We start from the raw sequence: 23103 nt of genomic DNA on the forward strand, positions 1-23103 counted from the left end.
CTATTATTTATAATAAAAATTACATTTAAAATCAGTGGTTTTAGAGAATTTTAAATAGAAAAACAGTGCTGGTTTGAAAGCTGTTTTTCAAATTGGGAGCACATGCACGTACTTCAGAGGATCCAACAAAAATGAGTTACTGGGCATTTCATATGAGAGTTTAATTTGTCATATTACATTCTAATACTTTAAATTCCATACAAATGACAAAAAGCACAGTTTATATATATGTGTATATACAGTGCCTTGCAAAAGTATTCAGACCCCTGACCAATTCTCTCATATTACTGAATTACAAATGGTTCATTGAAATTTCGTTCTGTTTGATATTTTATTTTAAAACACTGAAACTCAAAATCAATTATTGTAAGGTGACATTGGTTTTATGTTGGGAAATATTTTTAAGAAAAATAAAAAACTGAAATATCTTGCTTGCATAAGTATTCAACCCCCACACATTAATATTTGGTAGAGCCACCTTTCGCTGCAATAACAGCTTTAAGTCTTTTGGGGTAAGTATGTATCAGCTCTGCACAGAGTATCGGAGTGATTTTGGCCCATTCTTCTTGGCAGATTTGCTCCAGGTTGTTCAGGTTGGTTGGACGACGCTTGTGGACCGCAATTTTCAAATAGTGCCACAGATTCTCAATGGGATTGAGATCAGGACTTTGACTGGGCCACTGTAGGACATTCACCTTTTTGTTCTTGAGCCATTCCAGTGTTGCTTTGGCCTTGTGCTTGGGATCATTGCCCTGCTGAAAGGTGAATTTCCTCCCAAGCTTCAGTTTTTTCGCGGACTGAAGCAGGTTTTCCTGCAGTATTTCCCTGTATTTTTGCTCCATCCATTCTTCCTTCAATTTTAACAAGATGCCCAGTCCCTGCTGATGAGAAGCATCCCCACAGCATGATGCTGCCACCACCAAATTTCACTGTAGGGATGGTGTGTCTTGAGGCATGGGCAGTGTTAGGTTTGCGCCACACATAGCGCTTTGAGTTTTGGCCAAAAAGCTCTATCTTGGTCTCATCTGACCACAAAACCTTTTCCCACATCGCAGCTGGGTCACTCTCATGCTTTCTGGCAAACTCCAGACGTGCTTTCAGATGGTACGTTTTGAGTAACGGCTTCTTTCTTGCCACCCTCCCATACAGGCCAGTGTTATGCAGAGCTCTTGATATGGTTGACTGGTGCACCATTACTCCACTCCCAGCCACTGAACTCTGTAGCTCCTTGTGATAGAGAGAGAAAGGATCGATGCTGCAAATCTCCCTCCCGATTAGAAAGGGCGCTGTGTAAGGGGGAAGGTAAGCTGCCGCCTAGATCTGCCACCTCGGTGGTAGGTGGAAACCGGAAGGTGACCATATTAGGAGGGGCGCGTAGCTGCAAGTACTCAGGACGATTCCATTGCAGTCAGCTGCGGGGCAGCCCTCTATTGGAGAAATCATGGCGACGCGTTGGCTGCAGGGAGGAGTTTGCTGGGTACAAAGGGGAAGCAGCTATGTCAAAACCTCCCCTTGCGCTGAGAATGAAATGCAAACGGCCGGAGCCTGTATTGTTTTTATGAGTTTGGATTACGTGTGTTTTGTGTTGCAGAGGAGGAGTGAGCCGCGGACCGGCGATTTATAAAGAGCACGTCCTTGCACTGCACAGCACAGCACAGCACAGCACAGCACCACTCACGGCACCACGCTTCTCTGGAGCGAGAGCACTGCGCGCACAGAGAACGCGGGGACGGACAAAGTCCCGTTTTTGTTTATTTTTAGAAAAGCTGCCGTGTACCCCCCCAATACCATCGCTGGTAAAGGGGTGGACTTATTTTGTGTTTGTTGTTATTATTTTTATTATTATTAAAGTCCACAGACTGTTTTGGGAGAAAAGGATTGTGTGGACTGGATTTATTTACTGCACCACTGCACCTGATCACACTTGGTGTCAAGAAGAGGGATTATAAATGGACCCAACCGCATTGGCAGCGCTGTTGGAGGCGCAGGAGCGGAGGCATCAGGAATCATTGACGGCCATGATGGAAAGGATGCATGGCTTGTTCCTGGAGGCCAATCGGGGGAGGGAACCGGCGGTTCAACCAGCAGTACCCCTACCAAGGGTAAGGGTAGTGAAGATGTCGCTGGAGGATGACCCTGAGGCTTACTTAGTTGCCTTTGAAAGGCAGGCAACAGCAGCTCAGTGGCCTCGGGAGTGGTGGGCTACCCAGTTGGGCCCCAATTTGATCGGAGAGGCCCAGGCAGCCTACCAAGCCTTGACACATGAGCAAGCCCTGGTGTACGACCAGGTGAAGCAGGCCATTCTCCAGCGGCTGGACATCACAGAGGAGACACACCGCCGCCGGTTCCGGGAGTACCAGCGCCCCCCAGGACTGCGACCCCGCGTGGTGGCCCAGCAACTAGTGGATCATGTGACCCGGTGGCTCTGCCCCGGCACCAACGATGCAGAAAAGATCACCGAGCTGATTGCCATAGAGCAGTTCGTGAAGGTGCTGGGGCCGGACACCCAGAACTGGGTCACCAGGCATCGACCCACCACGCTAGAGGCAGCAGTCCGATTGGCTGAGGGGTATGAGGATGCCTTGGCATCAGCTCCCGTGGTCGTTACCCCCGCTCCTCCCTCCAACCGACCCCGGACAGGACCGACTCCAAGGACAGGACCCCCACAGCACTTCACCCCCTCCCCCCACGGGGCTACTTCTCATCGGCACCCCACGGGTGGCCTTCCTCCACCCCAATGGAGGGCGAGGTCGACCCCCAGCGGGGTGAGAGCAGAGAACCCCTCCCCACTGCCGAACCGGCAGCGGGACACACAAGCGCCGTGGGCGCCCTTTCACCCCACGTGTTACCGGTGCCATGAGGTCGGCCACCTTGCGCGGAATTGTCCGGCGGCGATGGAATGTGGTGCGGCCTCCCATTACTTACCAACAGCACCAGGTAAGTCCAGGGGTAATGATTGGGAGGGGCCTTGCATTGTTGATGTACGGGTTGGTGATGTGAGTACCCACGCGTTAGTGGACTCAGGATGTGGGCAGACTTTAATTGAAGAAGCTCTGTTGGCGGGGGTACCTTGGTGGTCACGCGGAGTCGTGGTCATTTCCTGTATTCACGGGGATAACAAGGACTACCCCCTCACTAAATTAGATGTGACGATTGGATGTCATTCCCGCCGCGTAATCGTGGCAGTGGCTGCAAAGTTGCCATATCCAGTTATTTTAGGTCGAGACTGGCCATATTTTGAAACAATGATTAATAAAACGGTAACGCCAGTCTCCGGTAAGACCATGGGAGCAGCGGGGGAAACTATTGGGAAAATATTCCCGCTGCAAGCTGATTTGTTCTATTCCCGATTTCGCCCGAAAAAAACAAAAAAAGAGCGAAGGGTCGAAAAATGGGAAGGAATGTCAATAAGACAAGGCTGGGGTTTGGTGGGGGAAACTTCAGAGTCTGTTAAATGTAAGGGAAAGGGGATTGGGACTCAGTGTGACCTGCGGGGGCAGGTTACTGGGGCCCCCAGTGCTGAAGCTACTGTAGCTCCGCTCGATATCCCGAAGTTCTGGGACCGAGATGTGGACCTAGCGTTGGAACAAAAGAATGATCCTTCGCTGGCACACATCTGGGGGCAGGTTCGGTCTATCGAGGGGAAGGATGTAGAGGATAACCGGCCGCTTACATATCCTCACCACATTATTGTCGGGCATTTGCTGTATAGGGTATCCCAAGCCACGAGCACAAGCCAGATTGTAACACAATTACTCGTTCCTCAGTCTTTTCGACGTGAGATCATGCGGTTGGCTCACGATGTCCCATGTTCGGGCCATTTAGGTAGCGATAAGACTCGGGAACGAATATTGGCTCGATTTTATTGGATGGGAGTCTATAGTGAGGTGACGCGATATGTAGCGGGGTGTCCGGAATGCCAGCAAGTAGCGCCGGGGCGGGTTCGCCCGGCCCCGCTGGTCCCACTGCCCCTGATCTCAGTTCCCTTTGAACGCATTGCTATGGACATAGTGGGTCCCTTGAGCCAGTCTGACTCTGGATACACGCACATTTTGGTAGTGGTGGACTACGCGACCAGATATCCAGAGGCAGTACCATTGAGATCTACTAGTGCCGCAGCAGTTGCTCGAGAGTTAGTACAGATTATAACGAGAGTAGGGATTCCAAAAGAAATCCTCACTGATCACGGAACGAACTTCATGTCACAGTGTTTGAAAGAATTGTATAAATTGTTGCAAATTAAGTCCATTCGAACCTCTGTTTATCACCCGCAGACGGACGGTTTGGTGGAACGTTTTAATCAGACTTTAAAACAGATGCTGAAGCGGTTTGTCACCCAAGAGCAGAAACATTGGGCTAAACTCCTCCCCTACCTGATGTTTGCAGTGAGAGAGGTGCCTCAGAGCTTGACTGGGTTCTCTCCCTTTGAGCTGCTGTATGGGAGGCAACCACGGGGCATTCTGGATCTTGTGAAAGAAGGGTGGGAGGAGCAAACAAAAACTTCCAAAAACATAGTCAAATACGTAATCCTGTTAAGAGACCGTCTGGAATTGGTTGGTCGTTTGGCACAAGAAAACCTAAAACTAGCTCAGCATCGCCAAGAGCAGCAGTACAACAAACAAGCAAGAATTCGGACTTTTCGGCCAGGTGATAAAGTACTGCTGCTACTTCCTTCATCAGAGTGTAAGTTGTATGCTAAATGGCAGGGGCCATATGAGGTGATACGGGGAATTGGTAATGTGAATTATGAAATTAGACAACCCAATCGCCGAAATAAGACAGAAATTTATCACATTAACTTGCTAAAACCCTGGAATGAAAGGGAGGCCCTGTTTATAGCTGGTGACAGTTTAGAAGAGGATTTTGGTCCCACTGTCAATCCATTAGCTGCAACTAACATTCCGATGGGAGAACAGTTACTTCCGGATCAGAAACGTGAGCTCTTCCAGTTGGTGGAAAGGTTTAGTGATGTTTTTTCTGATTTGCCCGGCAGGACTAATGTTATTTCTCATGCTATTATTACTCCGCCAGGTGTCAGGGTCCGAGAGAGACCGTACCGGATCCCGGAGAGTCGCAGGGGTCCCGTTCACGAGGAGGTGGAGGATATGCTCAGGCTTGGAGTCATTGAGCCTTCCCGGAGCGAGTGGTGCAGTCCTATCGTGATGGTGGGCAAAAAGGACGGCTCCACTCGGTTCTGTGTGGATTTCCGGAAGGTCAATGCCATCTCTAAGTTTGATGCGTATCCAATGCCCCGAGTGGACGAGCTCCTCGACCGACTGGGTAAGGCGCGGTTAATTTCGACTTTGGATCTGACGAAGGGGTACTGGCAGATTCCACTCACTCAGAGCTCAAAAGAGAAAACTGCTTTCTCTACCCCAGATGGCTTGTTCCATTTCCGGACCATGCCCTTCGGGTTGCATGGAGCTCCCGCCACCTTTCAGAGACTGATGGACCAGGTCTTGGCTCCTCATCATCAGTACGCAGCCGCATACATCGATGATGTAGTGATTTTTAGCTCCACCTGGAAGGAGCATATTATTAGGCTTTCAGCCGTCCTACAGTCTCTAAGGGGGGCTGGGCTAACAGCCAAGCTGGGCAAGTGTGCATTTGGCAAACAGGAGACCCAGTATCTTGGCTATATTATGGGTAATGGCCTGGTAAAGCCTATCGCCTCCAAAGTCCAGGCGCTGGTGGAGACGGCGATCCCGAGAACCAAGTCACAGGTGAGATCACTACTGGGGTTAGCCGGCTATTATCGCCGTTTTATCCCCGAGTATGCCACCATAGTCAACCCCCTGGTCGATCTCACCCGAAAGGCTGCTCCAAAATTAGTTAAATGGACAGGGCAGTGTCAGGAAGCATTTGATATGATTAAGAAGCGACTCTGTCAAGCTCCCGCTCTGATTTCACCAGATTTCAGCAAAGAGTTCATCCTTCAGACTGATGCCTCCCACATTGGTCTGGGGGCGGTCCTGTCCCAACAAGTTGACGGAGTGGAACACCCTATCATTTATTTGAGCAAAAAAATGGCTCCTAGGGAAATTAACTACTCTGTCATTGAGAAGGAGTGTTTAGCCATCAAATGGGCTACTCATGCTCTTCGCTATTACTTGTTGGGGCGTTCTTTCTCGCTTGTCACTGATCATGCTCCTTTAAGGTGGTTACACACGATGAAGGACAATAACGCTCGGATAACTCGGTGGTATCTAGCGCTGCAACCCTTCCACTATACAGTGAAACATCGTGCGGGTAAGGAGCATCAAAATGCAGATTTTTTTTCAAGGGAGGGGGGACCATTGGGGAATGTAGTGTTGGCCGAGTGTTCCTTCGGCATCACTCTGAGGGGTGAGATATGTGATAGAGAGAGAAAGGATCGATGCTGCAAATCTCCCTCCCGATTAGAAAGGGCGCTGTGTAAGGGGGAAGGTAAGCTGCCGCCTAGATCTGCCACCTCGGTGGTAGGTGGAAACCGGAAGGTGACCATATTAGGAGGGGCGCGTAGCTGCAAGTACTCAGGACGATTCCATTGCAGTCAGCTGCGGGGCAGCCCTCTATTGGGGAAATCATGGCGACGCGTTGGCTGCAGGGAGGAGTTTGCTGGGTACAAAGGGGAAGCAGCTATGTCAAAACCTCCCCTTGCGCTGAGAATGAAATGCAAACGGCCGGAGCCTGTATTGTTTTTATGAGTTTGGATTACGTGTGTTTTGTGTTGCAGAGGAGGAGTGAGCCGCGGACCGGCGATTTATAAAGAGCACGTCCTTGCACTGCACAGCACAGCACAGCACAGCACAGCACCACTCACGGCACCACGCTTCTCTGGAGCGAGAGCACTGCGCGCACAGAGAACGCGGGGACGGACAAAGTCCCGTTTTTGTTTATTTTTAGAAAAGCTGCCGTGTACCCCCCCAATACCATCGCTGGTAAAAAAGGGGTGGACTTATTTTGTGTTTGTTATTATTTTTATTATTATTAAAGTCCACAGACTGTTTTGGGAGAAAAGGATTGTGTGGACTGGATTTATTTACTGCACCACTGCACCTGATCACACTCCTTCAAAGTGATTGTTGGCCTCTCTGTGGCTTCTCTCACAAGTCTCCTTCTTGTTTGAGGGACGGCCTTTTCTTGGCAGTTCCTGGGTGGTGTGATGCAGCTTCCACTTCCTGATTATTGATCCAACTGTGCTCACTGGGATATCCAAACACTTGGATATTATTTTGTACCCTTTCCCTAATCTATGCATTTGTATTACTTTATCTCTAACTTCTGTAGAATGCTCTTTGGTCTTCATTTTCCTTCAGATTCACAGCCTGACCAATGATCCTTCAACAGTGGGGTTTTTATCCAGAAAATGTGACAGCAACTTTAATGGTTTACAGGTGGAAGCCAATGGTAAGGTAATTGTGTCCTCGTTAGGGCAATTTCTTTCATCGGTGTAAACTGGGAGCTTCCACAGCACAGGGGTTGTGCAAGCAAGATATTTCAGTTTTTTATTTTTCTTAAAAATATTTCCCAACATAAAACCAGTGTCACCTTACAATAATTGATTTTGAGTTTCAGTGTTTTAAAATAAAATATCAAACAGAACGAAATGCAGAGGGTACAAAGCTTTCTGCATTTTCAGCTTCTTTGTTTTGTGAATTGGTTATATTTTATTAGTATTTTTTTAAGGCTTATTTTGTATTAAAAAATATCGTCTACAGATGTCTATACATCTTAGAAGTATTTATTAATTGGCACTCAAATTGTCTTTAATGTTTATGTGTAGGACAATAAATAAATAAACCATATGTCTACTCCACCTGGGCTTTGACTGTGAGTTCAGGAGCTGCTCTTCAGTTCTATAGTACCTGTAAAGAAGACAATAGCTATGGCTAAAAGTTTTGCATCACCCTATAGAATTAACACATTGTGCTTCATCAAGTCGAATGAAACCTGCTGAATAATGTTATGTTAACATATTGAATTACAATCCGCTTTCTAGTTTTCCATATGCTTAACAAAAGCTGACAAAAATTGATGCAAAACCTTTGGCCATAGCTGTAGAAGTGTCTTTAGTAAGTGCCAGCACCATCTAGTGCACGGATGTGCATTGCCAGAGAACAAACTGGATTCAAAGTGGCAGATCATTAGTTGAAACAGGCTCTTAGTTCTATAAAGACACTTTGAAACTGCTAACTAATTTAAAGCAACATTGCCAGAACTGTCTTTGTGGAGTGTAAGCCAGCTGGACTGCTCCACCAGTTCTACAGCCTGATCAGTTAAGCAGGCAGACATCTTTAGCAGTGACTGAGGATTGGGACTGCCTTGTGAAATGTGGAGACATGCTGGGAGCAGGGAGCAGCTGGGAGCAGGGAGCCAGCAATGAGAAGGTGGTGCTAATGACTTTAAACACAACAGAAATGTATCGCAGCCAGAAAGGATGGCTGGACAGGGCCCAGGCAGCAGATATCACACCTAATAAAGAGCTGGATCCGAGCCAGGCTGGGAAGAGCCAGGGACGGAGTGACGGAGTGGCACAGCGCACACTGCAGAGGGCAGAGTGAACCCCGTTTCCATGGGCACACTGTTAGAGTGGCACAGTGCACACTGCACGGGGCAGAGAGAACCCTGTTTCCATGGGGACACTGTCAGAGTGGCACAGTGCACACTGCACGGGGCAGAGAGAACCCTGTTTCCATGGGGACACTGTCAGAGTGGCACAGTGCACACTACACGGGGCAGAGAGAACCCCGTTTCCATGGGGACACTGTCAGAGTGGCACAGTGCACACTGCACAGGGCAGAGCTAGCCCTGTTTCCATGGGGACACTGTCAGAGTGGCACAGTGCACTGTCAGGCCTACAAAACGATAGAGAACCAATACAGGCTTTTGTTCTAATCGGCCCCAAAAATAAATGCATAACTAAACACCTATTTTATTGATGTGCTGTCTGGTAGTTCCATTCGTACAGTGTTCAGAGAACACCTACATTTATATTTAAAAAATTAAAATAAATAAATAAAAAATTGTGAAATGTGTTTGTATTCAGGAAGAGAGAGGATCAAACCATCTTGTTAGCAATGGCGTGATCCTTTTTAGCATAGATGACTGTCAGAAACACGATCATCAGTGATTTGATATGATTATCGATTAGTCGTTTTTCAGTACAATAAATAATCACGACTGATATGACTATTATTGTTCTAACCCTAGAGCACAGGTCTACTTTTTTCATGCTACTGACGGCTCTAATTTTGTATTTAACACTGGTGATGATGTACTGGAGTGGCTAACATGCTTGTTCAGTAACTCCTCCTGTACCAGGTTGAAACCGTGAAAAGTGGTCCTACACAGTCAAGATTGAACATCTAGATTTTACCTATGTGTTAGTCATCATTTGAAAGCTAGAAGTCTCTCGTTTATGAATTTTCATTTTTCAAGATGAACAGGTCAAGTGAAAATTGAAAAATACACAGATACCTTGACCTACTGCCAAGGTTGGTTTGATATAATTTCAGCTGACACTTTCAGTGTTCGTTTGCGACTTAACAAACACTACGATCAGGCTGGAAAATGAAGTTTGTATGATATGTGTCAGCTAATTGGGTACCTAACCTGAGTTTTTGCTTTTTCTAAATAATATGTTCCTTATTGAAAGAAAAGTGAATAATTAACTAAAGTATGACAGATAGACACTTGCATTTAAATGCAAAGCACATTTGTGGCTACCAACAGCTTGATAAACTTGCTTAATTGTTTACCTGTTTTTAATACTTTGTTTTGCTGTGACTTACAGTGTAACTTCTGTCACTTAACTTCTGTCACATTGAGAACAATGACTTAAAGCATTACACCTTACAAGGTGATGTTGATGGTCACATGACTTTAAAACAAGTCATGTGACTTAACACTAGGTAGAAATATGATGTAAGCATGGTTTGTGGTGCCAGAAGCTTTTAATCATCTTAACCCTGTTCATTTCTTATGTATTTTTTTAAATAGCACAATTGGCATACATTTAAGGCTTTTGTAGAAGTTTGGGTGACTTAATTACTTCAGGTTAATTCAATATTAAAAACAATAATAATACCTCTACTGTAATATTTTTTGTAAATACTATCATTCTCAACTAAAGTATTTGAGATAATTTTATAAACGTTGTATTTGGGGGAAAAAAATTATTTATTTGAAATAAAGTTCTCCGCAGCAACTGTTTTTAAATGGCTGTTCTGAGGCGTATAATATATATATATTTTTTTATTGCCGTAATAGAATGGCAGTCAGCAGCAGAGAGAAAGTGACTGTCAAGGGAAAGTCTGAGAGCTAATCCTGTAAAAATTCAGTTTACAAGAGTAACAATAGAGAACAGAATTGCAGAGAGCAAGGCAAAGGAGCCTGAACACACCCGAATGAGATTTAGAAAGCAAAGAGAAAAAATGCACCAGGGACAGTGACAAAATTCCAGGAGATTCGATGTAAATACATGCTTCCAATATCAGAGCTCCCCCACAACTCATGTCTGTGCCGTTCTCATGAAAATATAAATCTCATGTTGCAAACCATCACCCCAAATGTTCCTGGATTTCCATGCAAATCATTGATTGAGAACATTGTTTGGGACAGGAGTACTGAAGTGTAAGTTTGGGGAGTGTGACACCTGTGAGAATGTTCAGCTACTGGACAGCACCTTTCTATTGGAAGAGTGTGAAGCCGAAGTGTTAATGGCATGATGGCCACCAATCCAGGAAGAAATGTTGTTAAAAAAGGTTGTTAAGAATGGAACTTTGGCAGACCTTACCTTAGATCAGTGGTGCGCAAACTTTTCAAATGGCCCTCGCACCCCCCACTTTGCACACCACTGCCTTAGATCTTAAGAGAGAGTCCCTGCCATGTTTCCTTGTTCATGATTTCACCAAAGATGACATAAATGTCATTTTTATTCCAGCATCAGACATCGAGCCAACCAAACAGAGGCTAGTTAGCCCAGTAGGCAAATGTTTTTTAATTTCTGCCATAAGTGCTCTGCTTTAAAGTGGTGTTTTTTGGTTTCATGTAACATCCGTCACAGTCAACTAATTACCACCAATTAAAGAAAAAAATTATTTGTAATTTCCAATAGAACCAGGGCATTCCACTGGCTTCCGATCACCGCTCGCATCCAGTTCAAGACTCTTGTACTAGCCTACAGATGCCTTGACCAGTCTGCACCCAGCTACCTCCAGACCCTCATCTCTCCCTACACCCCCACTCGACCTCTCCGCTCCGCCTGCACTAGAAGACTAGCTCTACCACCGCTACGCTCCCCTGCCTCCAAAGCCCGCTCCTTCTCCACCCTTGCTCCGCAGTGGTGGAATGACCTTCCTACAGATGTCAGGACTGCCCAGTCCCTGACCACATTCCGGCGCCTCCTTAAGACTCACCTCTTCAAAGAGCACCTGTAGAACTCCTCTGTTTGTATCCTGGGACACTATCACCCTTCATGTAAATGTGCTTTATTTTGCTCTTATCAGCCCCTATTTTACTGCATTTAATCCTGTACTTCAGAATACTGTAATCTGCCAAGTTTTTAACCTGTAGTACTTTGTATTTAATCACATCCTGATGTAACTATCACTATTTAATCATATCCTGATGTAACTGTCACTATTACCTGCTGTATTATTGAATTGTGGTTTGTCAAACTTGTACTTTACTTGAACAAAAGTTATTGTATTTCTTGCTCTTATTGTATTACTTGTATTGTAATGCTTGAAATGTTTTTGCTTACGATTGTAAGTCACCCTGGATAAGGGCGTCTGCTAAGAAATAAATAATAATAATAATAATAATGATCAAGACAGGCTCCCATAAATCATTCCTACAGAACATACAGTACAAAAACAACATCAATTCATTACCTACAGAAGAACGTGCGAGTTGTTTGACCTGACAACGTTTAGGGATCAATCCGATCCTAAAAACCGAGTCTCTGTCTCTTCTCTTGCCATTTGTACATTTTGTCATGTTTTTATGTAACACTGAAATGTCTGTCTGCTTGGCTGATATCTCTGTAGATCCTGCAGCACTGACCTCCCTTCTCTGTCTCTCCTGCAGTCACTCTCACTCCCCTGGCTCCATGGCTGCAGCGGTGGGGAGCAGCGAGTGGTCCTGTGGCCGGTGCACCTTCCTGAACGCTGGTGGAGCCCCCCGCTGCTCCATCTGCGAAGCGCCCCGTCAGAAACCCGACCTCAACCAGATCCTGCGTCTCAGCAGCACAGAGGAACAGCGCTGGGCCTGCCCTCGCTGCACCCTCAACAACCCCAATGGGTCCGGCGCCTGCACTGTCTGTGGCTTCGGACCTGGAGCCAGCCCGGGCCCCTCCCCGGGCACTCCAAATGGGATTCTCCCCCCACAAAACACCCCTACCTCTGCCACTCCCTCCAACTCCACCACCGTCCTCCTGGAGCCCCGAGGGCAGGTACCTCCCAAAGAGGAGCTCCGGAGATCGGAGAGCAACGGAGAGGCGAGTCCTGGAGACCTGCTGCTTCTCTCTGGCTGGGCCTGCCCACGCTGCACCCTGCACAACACGCCTGTAGCCCTCTCCTGCTCTGCCTGCGGCGGGCCTCGCAAGCTTTCCCTTCCCAAAATCCCTCCCGAGGCTCTGGTAGTGCCGGAAGTCTTGACGCCTGTGGTCGGATTCCCCACGGCCATGAACAGTGGAGGCCCGCTTCTTATCGACCTGACTGATAACGATTCCCCTCCCGCGGCAGTGCCTGCGGAGCCCCCTGAAACTCCACGCTCTGGTTCCTCGACTTCATCAGCTTTCACCCCCCTCTCCTCCCTCCTGCAGAACAACCCGGTCCCTCGAAGCCGCAGGGAGGTTCCTCCTCAAGCCCCACATCTGGGACGGCCCCCTAATCCAGCCCCCAGCCCCACCTCCCCGTCCACAACAGCTGCAACCACCTCCCAGTGGCCTCCCAAACCTCCACCCACCAGCTCCAAGCCCCCCCAGCCTCAGCAGCCACCCCCACAGCAAGGGGAAGCCTTCCCAAGCAAGCGGCTGAGCGTCTTCGATGAGGAGGACATGCAGGTGTGTCCTTCCCTGCCTCCTCCCCCCTCTTCTGGCTCCTCCCCCTCCCTCTCCTCTACCTCCACCTGGAAGTGCAGCTCCTGCTCCTTCAACAGCTCCTCCAACAGCTCAAAGTGCGAGAGCTGCCGTTCCTCCTGGGTAGCCAGCGATTTGATCGACCTGACGGGGGAGTCTGTGCGGTTCACCCCCGCCAGCCCGTCCAGCCCGGACTTCAGCACCTGGTCCTGCTCCAAGTGTACTCTTCGCAACTCCACAGGGGCTCCCAAGTGCAGCGCCTGCGGGTCATCCAAACTGTATGGCTTCCAGGACTACCAGCAGCACTGCTCCCAATGTGGCTCAACGGGCCACGTCTGCAGCTCCTGCCCTGGAACCAGCCAAGGCAAAGCAGGGCCCCGCAAACCTGCTCGGCTCTTTCCTTCCTCCTCGTCCTCGACCTCCCTAAACTCCCAGGAGAAGGCTGGTCAGTGGGCCTGCCCAGCCTGCACCCTCCTCAACGACTTGAAATCCAAACACTGCGCCGCCTGCCACACTGCTCAGCAGTACTTCACCCTGCGCAAGGGGGCCAAGCCCCTGAAGAGACGAGAGAGCATGCATGTGGAGGCGAGGCGGCAGAACGACGAGGGAGAGGCCAAGGAGCTCTTGGAGAACATTGTCGGATTCTGCAGGGAGGTAGGTGTGGTTATAACAGCCCATTTAATGAAAACACATATTTTCTCTAACTTGTGTTTCTTTCAAATCTGCACATTTGAGATGGCAGTGCTAAACAGGTTTATGGAATTATTTAGCTACAAGCACTTTTAAGAAAGCTGATGTCTAGTGTGTGGAGAGCCCCACTGTGGCTGAGGGGAATGGAGTGACAGGTTGATGTAATATCTTGTCAGACAGGACTGAGGAGCCCCTTTGTCTCCTGCTCTAATCCAGCTGCATCCACACTAACTCCCAGAGTTGTGGATGAGAATGAGGCTTGTTTCCAGGATGCTTTGCTGTGCTGCCATGGAGAAAACTATTTCTAACCACAATTAAGTATGCATCTAAAAAGATACATATACATACATTTGTTTGGTTTATAATAGCATTAATACCCTCTGTAGAGGTCAATACCTGCAGATGAGTGCACTTACTGTCAACGACTGGAACTGAAATGTAACTTACATGTAAATAATGAACCAAAATGAAATAGAAACGGTAATTGCACAGAATGTGTTTTACTTTGCTAGTAAGAAATGGGAATAAGATACAGTGCTTGTTCTATTGCTTTAATGGAGTTTGCCTTGAAATGAAGTAGCTTTATTTTATGAGAACTAAGCTATGATATAAAAACAAACAAACAGAAACATGGAGGAATGACAATAAAGTGAAATTGGGTATTAATGAAACCGGAAAACAATTTGATAACAATAATCTCAAACTTGCACTGAAGTTGAACAATTCTGTAAAATACAATAGAGTTAAGAACTGAGCTCACATGCATTGTAATGATGGGATGGTGAGTTCTGGTTGGAGGATTTCTTGTCGGTCTGTCAGACAGCAGCAGTGTGTGTGTGTGAGTGTGTCTCTGTCGACTCAGCTGGAATTTCTCCTTCCTCTGGAGCAGATGCTTCCCTTGTGGCAGCTGAGATGACAATAACCACTTGAGTGTAACCTTGACTGGATTGATGTGTCTCTGCCGTTCAGCTACACCCAACGCCAGAGCGTTCTTTTCAAACAGCACTAATCCTGTTTGGGAGCAAAACATGCAGTAAAAAAAATCTTGCTTGGTTCCCATATAAGTTTACTTTTCATCAGATGTCATTGTGTCTGTCTGCCTGGCACTCTGTACATGGAGAACATGAGAACTTGCTTGATTTTGTACAATCTGCACCAAATTTTTATTCACGATTTTCGTTTTTTTTTTTTTTTGAGCTCGTCTTCTACGGGAAAAAAAATAAATAAAAGTAGGAATATTTATATGATCTTTCCTATATTGCTAAAGCATCCTGCAGCTTTGAGTGTAGTTATCATGCCTAGACCGGTATACAGCTCTGTGTTATTGATAGAATCCAAATTTTACTTTCACCGTCGTATAATTTGTATTTGCTGGTAGTTTTTCACGTATAATTTATCACAATGGCAAAATAAGACTTACTGGATGTACAGTCCGATTTGATGGACTTAATGATTTTCAATCTAATAAGGAATAACATATTATTGTGCGTAATAAGGCTGTCATTTCATTGAGGGGTGACACTATAAACCACAAGAACTCCCTAACCCTCTCCCTGTCCAAGCCCATGCTGGTTCAATAACCGATTCGTGGTGTTTTGTTTCACTTTGAACCCGGTCGCTGTGCAGGTGAAGGATATTGCTTACAGCTCTTATTTTTAGGAGTGTGTGTTTCACAAGCCAGTCGACAGAATTACAGTAACAGTACAGTCACATCCCTCTGATCGATCAATTCATAAAGCTTGTGCTGGGGCTGCTACCCTATTAGGAAGTTAAAAGTGTGTGTTTGTGGGGTGGGGGTGGGGGTGGGCGTGGGATATTGGGTTGGCAGGGAGGAGGTTAAATTCCTCCCTGCCAGAAAACACATTAATGAGTTAATGGTTAATGAGGCTCCAGCCACAGGTGTATACAAAGGGGAATCGCAGGCGTTATTGGAGTTAATGTCGGTGTTGGTGGAGGTGCATTTTACTGTGAGGTGCTGTTTCTCCTGTTTATGTCAGTGAGTTTTTGTACAACCTTTTGTTTTGGCCCTTGAGCCTATTTGTTTGTTGCTGAGTTGTAGTTATTGTTTTGTGTGTTATTAAACGTGCGCAGTAGCGCATAACCTGCCGCTTCTGAGTCTCTCTTCCTGCTGGTAACAGCTTGGGCCGTGACGCTACCCTGTCACAGAACTAAATAATGATGCCGTTAAATCAAGTGGAAAGGCAGACAAGTGACATCGGGTGTTCCGGAACGGTGCGTTTACACTTGTATGAAACAGCAGGGGGTGCTTCTCTCTGGACTGAGCATGCGTACTTTGTAAACTAAACATGCGCTGTCATTTTTCTATTTCAGGAAACATTCTAAAAATTGAACTGATAAGCGTTACGCAGACCCCCAGTCTACACATCAAAAAATGTAAAAACAAATGCATCTAAAAAAAACAGATATACCAAACAAACGGTTAGAAAAAGGTATGGAAATAAGTTGCACTGACTTTATTTAGATGGTACGACTTGGAAGCTGAAAATGTTTTCTTGTTTGTGTTTATGAATTATGGGAAGGCAGCACTGTGATGATGTTGCTGCTTATACCCGTTGGGTATTTTCTCCAACCTTGCCAGAGTCTTTCCTCAGTGCGTTTACACTAGCAAAGTATACTGGAATCTGTCCTCTAAGTCCGGAATACAAACTCAAGTTTTGAGAGGATAAGAGGACTGATTCCGGAACATGTTCGGTAGCATTTACACTACTAAAATATTCCGGAATACGTCCTCTTATCTGCTCCTTCCGGAATATGACAAGGATAGAGACATTCCATAGAGTGTCACAATGATGGTGTCACCGGCCTTGCAACAGAGTGACTGGGGTGGGACATGTCTTGCCCCTTTATCCCACTCAGACCCCTTACTTACTTGGTATTACAAAAAACAAGGTTCTCCTCTTAACATTATGCAAACTATTATAATGCTCAAACCATCTCTATATTTGGGAATGACTCATTTTCAATTTTAGCAAGTGTACATTTTATAATTTGCATGATTTATACTGTGATATTAAGCTTACCACAATATATATTTTTTGATGGTTATCATACCGTGGACATTTTATACCAGCCCATCCCTAATATGAATGTAATTTAAAATCCATCCCACAGGTGCAGGGGTACCCCAATTCTTATCAATTCACTACCAGTACAGAATCACTGTGGGACAGTCGTTCTTCATCGATTCTTATCAAATTACTCCCTGTGCAGAATGACTGTGTGGGACAATTGCTGTTCATCTTCCCCTAAAACATGTTTGTGTAATGGTGGCTGCCAAGACTAGTATAAAGTTCAATGTGGTCTCATTCTTGGCAGACACCATTTCGGGGGAAAAGTGAAGAGCTATTGACCCTCACAGTCATTCAATTGTGAGAGAGCTCAATTATTCAAATATCTGGCATATTTTTAAAGAGGAGACTATTAGCTATTCAGGGATCACAATACATTTAGTTTGCAATGAATGTCCCACCCGCAGTCATTCTATTTTTACACTCCAGTGTGAATAAATAGACAGAAAGTGGTCATGGAATTTGTTTTCTATACAGTTTCTTACACATAAATAAACAATGCTCACCATGTCTCCAAGCTCAGGAATGATGTGAATCTGGGAACACACACTCGTTTGATTTGCCTCAGAGTCTTTTAATTAATGAACAGCATCCATTCCAGTCTGTGGTTCAGTGATGCCACCTGAGGGGACATTTTTCATTAGAGGACGAGGGTTATAGGAGAGTTGACCTCTATTACAGTGAGGTACAGATTAAGGGAGAGTTGGGGGCTCTGTTAGTACAGATTGAGGGAGAGTTGGGGGCTGTGTTACAGTATAGAGAGGTACAGATTGAAGGAGAGTTGGGGCCTCTGTTCATTTACATCCTGTAATTGGTCAGTCTGTTCTTATTGGCTCTTGTCGCCTGTTCCCAGAATGCCGTGAACTTCGTTGATGACAGTTTCCCCCCTGGCCCGCGCTCAGTGGGGTTTCCCGAGGGAGACAGTGTGCAGCAGCGCGTCAAGAAGTGGCTCCGCCCCCACGAGATCAACTGCAGTAACTTAAAGGGCCGCGGGTTCAAGTGGTCAGTGTTCTGCACGCCCCGCCCCTCTGACATCATGCAGGGGCTTCTGGGAAACTGCTGGTGAGTTTATTGTATTTTTTTTTTTTTTTTTTATTCAGTTCAGTTGTTTAGCCCACCATCTCCTTAGCTTAATAGGTTGAAAGGTCAAACTATCACATGATTTCTCCGGTCCAGGAAGCAAACAAATATAGCAATACTACACAGGCAAGATGCAGTAAGTTAATAAAAAAAACACATTTAAAAATATGAGCAACTCCATTTTAGAATGATTTCAAACATCATAAAAGGAGGTGTGAAAATATATATTTTCTTGCTCTATGTCCTTTTTAAAAGCAAGGAAAACCCAAAATGCAAGTGAAATAAAGAAAAAGCATCACTTCAAAACCAATGTATGTTATACATTGTATTTTCTATTCATTACAAAAAGCAATACAATGACAATGTTCAAGAACAAGTCGCTTCATTGGCATGTTTTACTTCCCCTTACCTTGCCACTGGTTCTGAGAGTTTCATTGAGTCATATGACCCGGGACGGTGCTTTGAACTTTCAATTTCTCTTGCACTCCCAGGTATTGGATCTCCATGGTTACTGTTAGCATCCCCTGAGGGGTATGTTTTGTCGGCCGTTTTCAAAACGGATGGGGACGGCATTTAATGGGCTCCGTGTGACGCAGATGTTTTTTTGTCCAAGTTTCTTGAAAATCAGTGCGCTAGTTCGGATTTTCGGAAGTTACAGAATCGTGAAAACATTAGTTTAAACACCATGTTCGGCTGCCGGATAGTACTCATTGGCCAGGAGTGCCTTTTTTTGGAACCGAAAAAAATTGATAAAATATTTAGCGAGTTATTTTAATTTTTCTTCGCTCATGCACGGTTTATTTTTTGCTAACTCATAAGTTACGCATGCGTAGTCGGGCTCCACCACCAAGAGTAAGTGAGTGGGTATTTGTCAGTTTAATCATTCTCTGTGGGTAATTTAATTTGAATTCCTTACATTACTTGTCTTGTGGTTCCTGACTTTATCCATTTCTTTTTTAACGACTTATTAAAAAAAAAAAAAAAAAAAAAAAAAAACGTAATGCTTCCGACCTTAACTATTTCTCCTGCTGATGATGTAATTTGAATCAATGTACATTTGTAAACAAGGAATAAATATAAATACATTTATCAATATATTCATGTTGTTATTAATAATCAATCACATAGCTAGCCTAATATAAACTAAAGTATTCATGTTTTTAAAACTTATTAAAAATGTAATAACCTAATAATAATAGCTAGTTTATGTATGAGAAGTCTAAGTATATGTGTATAAGGTCTAAAATGTGGTCCTACTTGGGAATGTTTGTTATAACATTATAACAGTAGAGAATTTCTTATACAAAAACTAAGAGTTGCACCACAAATAAATTAAAAAAAAAAAGCAAACCAAAAACTCCCTTTAAGATATACAGAGAGGACTACAATCTAAATGGAGGGATCTACTTTCCATTGCATATAAATATCAATATAATTTGTCTCACTCCAGATGTGTTAATATTCCAACTACTCGAATTATCTTTTCCAATTCACATATAATTCTATATGAAAACAACCATGGTTGTTCTGGTTTTAAACCTGACCTCACATGTCCACTGGTGACTACACATGTTGTCTGAAGTGAACCCACCTACTGTACCAGTGAAGCAGTGTGTGCTGGAAGGCCTTGTCAGAACATGGGTCAGGTAAGGGCGCAGTGGCGGCCTTACCTGACAATTTCCTGTCTTTTTCTGAATTGTCAGCTCTTACTGTCAAGTAAAACATAGTTTTTTGTGTTTTAATTTTCTCCTCATCTGGGACGCTGAAATTGTTACTAATGTACTGGCACACAGAGGCCGTAAACCGACAGAGAGAAAAAATTGCTTTCAATCTGCTTGTAAAACATTGATTGGTACTCAATTGTAAAGGTGAGGGAAGGACAGGTGTTCTTGTTTTGAAATCAACTCATTGAGTGGATTTATTGAATACCTGCCGATAAATCATTCTTAAAGGCAATTACGAGCACAAGCATCAGCACACCCCTATTGGACAGATTGTATAAACAAGGTGTTATAATAACACTAATTACATTGATGCATCTAGCATTACCAGAATAAACCTGCAGTAAAAAATGGCACAGGCTCCTCTTCAGAATACAAAGCAGGTTCAGTGAGGAGTCAAACTAAAGGGACATGACTGGTAGCTGTGGAAATTCACTAACCACATTGAGGAAGTGCAAGAGAAATAGAGTCCTGGCAACTTTGGTAAGTTGTTGGGTTTTTCAAAACAGCTCACAGCACTTTCCCAAAGTCAAAAAAAAGTAAAACAGGTCAAAAAAAGTTTCTACCTGGATAAGTTAATAAATGCATAATTGATTATCTTGTTCCGCTGCTTCAGAAGTGCTTTCAGTTGCTGCTGGGAAAACCAAAAAAAGGAGATGGAGAATTTAAATATAGAAGGGTGCTATATTTCAGTTCTATTTCTTGTTTAGCTCCAGGGAAGTTATCCACTGTATACAGCACTTGCATTACCCAGCTGCATTCATTAAAAGTCAGATCTGTTTTCCCCATTATGGCTTCTAAATGTACTTTAGCATTTTTTTATGCAATATTTATGAAAGCTGCTAGCAAAAAGGAAATGTAGTCGTAATGCACCCTGCTAAGAGATTTGTTTTTTAAATAAAGTGAATTGAGTGCATCTCGCAACACAGCTGGCCTCATTTGAATAATCGCTTGGGGGTGGAAAGTGATTTATACAGGATGCACTCGTATATTTAAAAATGTATTTTTGTCGTAGCCCCAAATTATGACCAAAAATCAAATGTATTCCCCCGGATTAAACATTTACAGTGAAAGTGACCGTTTGCATTGAAATGCAACTTTGCTGCTCCCACTACGACTGATGCAGAATCGCAGTTTCAGACCAGACAAAAAATACAGCTGGTCATTTTTCAAACCATTATGTTGTGGTTTTAGTGGTTGACACGGATTAGATAAGGTTAACTTTGTCAGTCTTATTCTATGTACTGCAGACTCCCGGAATCTCCGGGAATGTATAAAACGAATGTTTTCAACTTGGCCATCCCTTATAAAACCATAGCAGTATGTAATAGTGTAGTGAATGTTTAGGTAAGCATTGTAAAGCACAAAGAGGTATGGGAAAGCATATTAAAAAACCTAGCAAGCCACAGTAAACTATATTAAATGCATAGTATAACCATGGGAAAACTACAAATCAACTTTTATTAGGGTTATGAGTAGAGGCAGTCCAAATTTGCAGAGAATGGAAATCGTGGAATTTTCAGGTTCCCATGGAATTCACAGTCTTCCACGGAATTCACAGTCTTCCACAGATTCACCATATTCTGCAGCTACATCTTTATGATAATATATAAGTTAATTGTTTGGTTCTAGTTTTGTTAAATGAACAGATATTCTGTCTCCTTCAAAAAGTAGTTCATTAAATACTGGAGTTATATGGCCTATAAGAAGTCTCATGTGATGTGATGTTTTTGCTTGACAGTTTCTAAAACTTTTACTGACAAAAGGCTTGATACGTTAAATTGAAAGTACTTAACCCATACATTGTTTGATATGGTTATGTTTACTTGATTTGCATATTTATAAGCCATTATTAATAAAAATACTTACACAAGATGCTCCGCAGAACACTCCACAGATATCTACTGAAAATGTCTGCAGTTTTCAGCATATTTTCCAGCAGGTGCGGACTGCCTCTAGTTATGAGGTAAAATAGAATGGCACACTGCACATTTTCAGATATAAAACAAGCATTCTTACAATAATGCCAATATAATAAACAAGAGGAAATATTAGAGAATATGTATGGCCTGTGCACCCCCTGTGTGGTGCTCTGTGTGAGTCCTGCACACTCTGTGTAGTGCTCTGTGCGGTGCTCTGTGTGTGTCCTGTGCGGTGCTCTGTGTGTGTCCTGTGCGGTGCTCTGTGTGTGTCCTGTGTGGTGCTCTGTGCGAGTCCTGTGTGGTGCTCTGTGCGAGTCCTGTGTGGTGCTCTGTGCGAGTCCTGTGTGGTGCTCTGTGCGAGTCCTGTGCGGTGCTCTGTGCGAGTCCTGTGCGGTCCTCTGTGCATGCCCTGTGCGGTGCTCTGTGAGAGTCCTGTGCGGTGCTCTGTGTGAGTCCTGTGCGGTCCTCTGTGCATGCCCTGTGCGGTCCTCTGTGCATGCCCTGTGTGGTGCTCTGTGTGAGTCCTGTGCGGTGCTCTGTGAGAGTCCTGTGCGGTGCTCTGTGAGAGTCCTGTGCGGTGCTCTGTGAGAGTCCTGTGCGGTGCTCTGTGAGAGTCCTGTGCGGTGCTCTGTGAGAGTCCTGTGCAGTGCTCTGTGTGAGTCCTGTGTACGCCCTGTATGAGTCCTGCGTACGCCCTGTGTGGTGCTCTGTGTGAGTCCTGCGTACGCCCTGTGTGGTGCTCTGTGTGAGTCCTGTGTAATCCCTGTGTGGTGCTCTGGGTGAGTCCTGTGTACTCTGTGTGTGACTCCTGTGCAGTGCACTGTGCACTCTCTGTGTGGTGCTCTGTGTGAGCCCTGTGTCTTGCCTGGTTTCACAGGTTCCTCAGTGCGCTGGCTGTGCTGGCAGAGAGACCCGAGCTGGTGGAGAGGGTGATGATCACGCGCGTGATCTGCTCCGAGGGGGCGTACCAGGTGAGGCTGTGCAAGGACGGCACCTGGATCACTGTGCTGGTGGACGACATGCTGCCCTGCGACGAGTACGGGTACCTCCTCTTCTCCCAGGTGAGCGAGAGATTTCAATGGATACCCCAAATGATATCCTTTTGCTAATGTACATTTGACATATATTTTACATGTTCAAAGTGAGTTTTAAGGTGCTTTCACCCAAGTTCAGGAGATGCTCTTCAGTTTTAGTTGCCTGCCATAAATATATTCAAGTTTATATGTGTTTGTCAAAGTGATCCATCTAATGACGTGTACCTTTGGATGAAGTGCTTATTTGTTTTGCGATATACATGAGGAAGGCAGTTTGCCGAAACACGTCTGCAGCTCCGTTCCGAATCGGTGTGGATATAAAAGATTTTTTTAATCAAAAATGAAATAATAAAGGAATATTACTTGTACTTGTAAGTGCTTCGGATAGTTTTTTTTAGTGGGTCGTTCTTTATCACTTATTTGTTTTGCTGCCAATACGCGGCTGTGCACTGGATGGTGGTGGCACTTACAATTATAAAGACTGGCTGATCTAGCCTATATTAC

At 44.9% G+C, this 23103-nt stretch overlaps 1 protein-coding gene across 3 annotated transcripts in view; it reads left to right on the top strand.

The window, feature by feature from the left end:
• Positions 1–23103, top strand: part of LOC117418460 (calpain-15-like) — a 75877-nt gene that overhangs the window by 38831 nt on the left and 13943 nt on the right. For all 3 annotated transcript variants that reach the window (XM_034031543.3, XM_059035635.1, XM_059035636.1), the window contains 3 exons: positions 12073–13717; positions 17696–17904; positions 22443–22626. In XM_034031543.3, the coding sequence (XP_033887434.1) occupies positions 12095–13717; positions 17696–17904; positions 22443–22626 (2016 nt within the window). In that variant the 5' untranslated portion in view covers positions 12073–12094. The remainder of the gene's footprint in view (positions 1–12072; positions 13718–17695; positions 17905–22442; positions 22627–23103) is intronic.

The sequence above is a fragment of the Acipenser ruthenus genome, chromosome 13, assembly GCF_902713425.1.
Source record: "Acipenser ruthenus chromosome 13, fAciRut3.2 maternal haplotype, whole genome shotgun sequence".
NCBI classification, from domain to species: Eukaryota; Metazoa; Chordata; class Actinopteri; order Acipenseriformes; family Acipenseridae; genus Acipenser; species Acipenser ruthenus.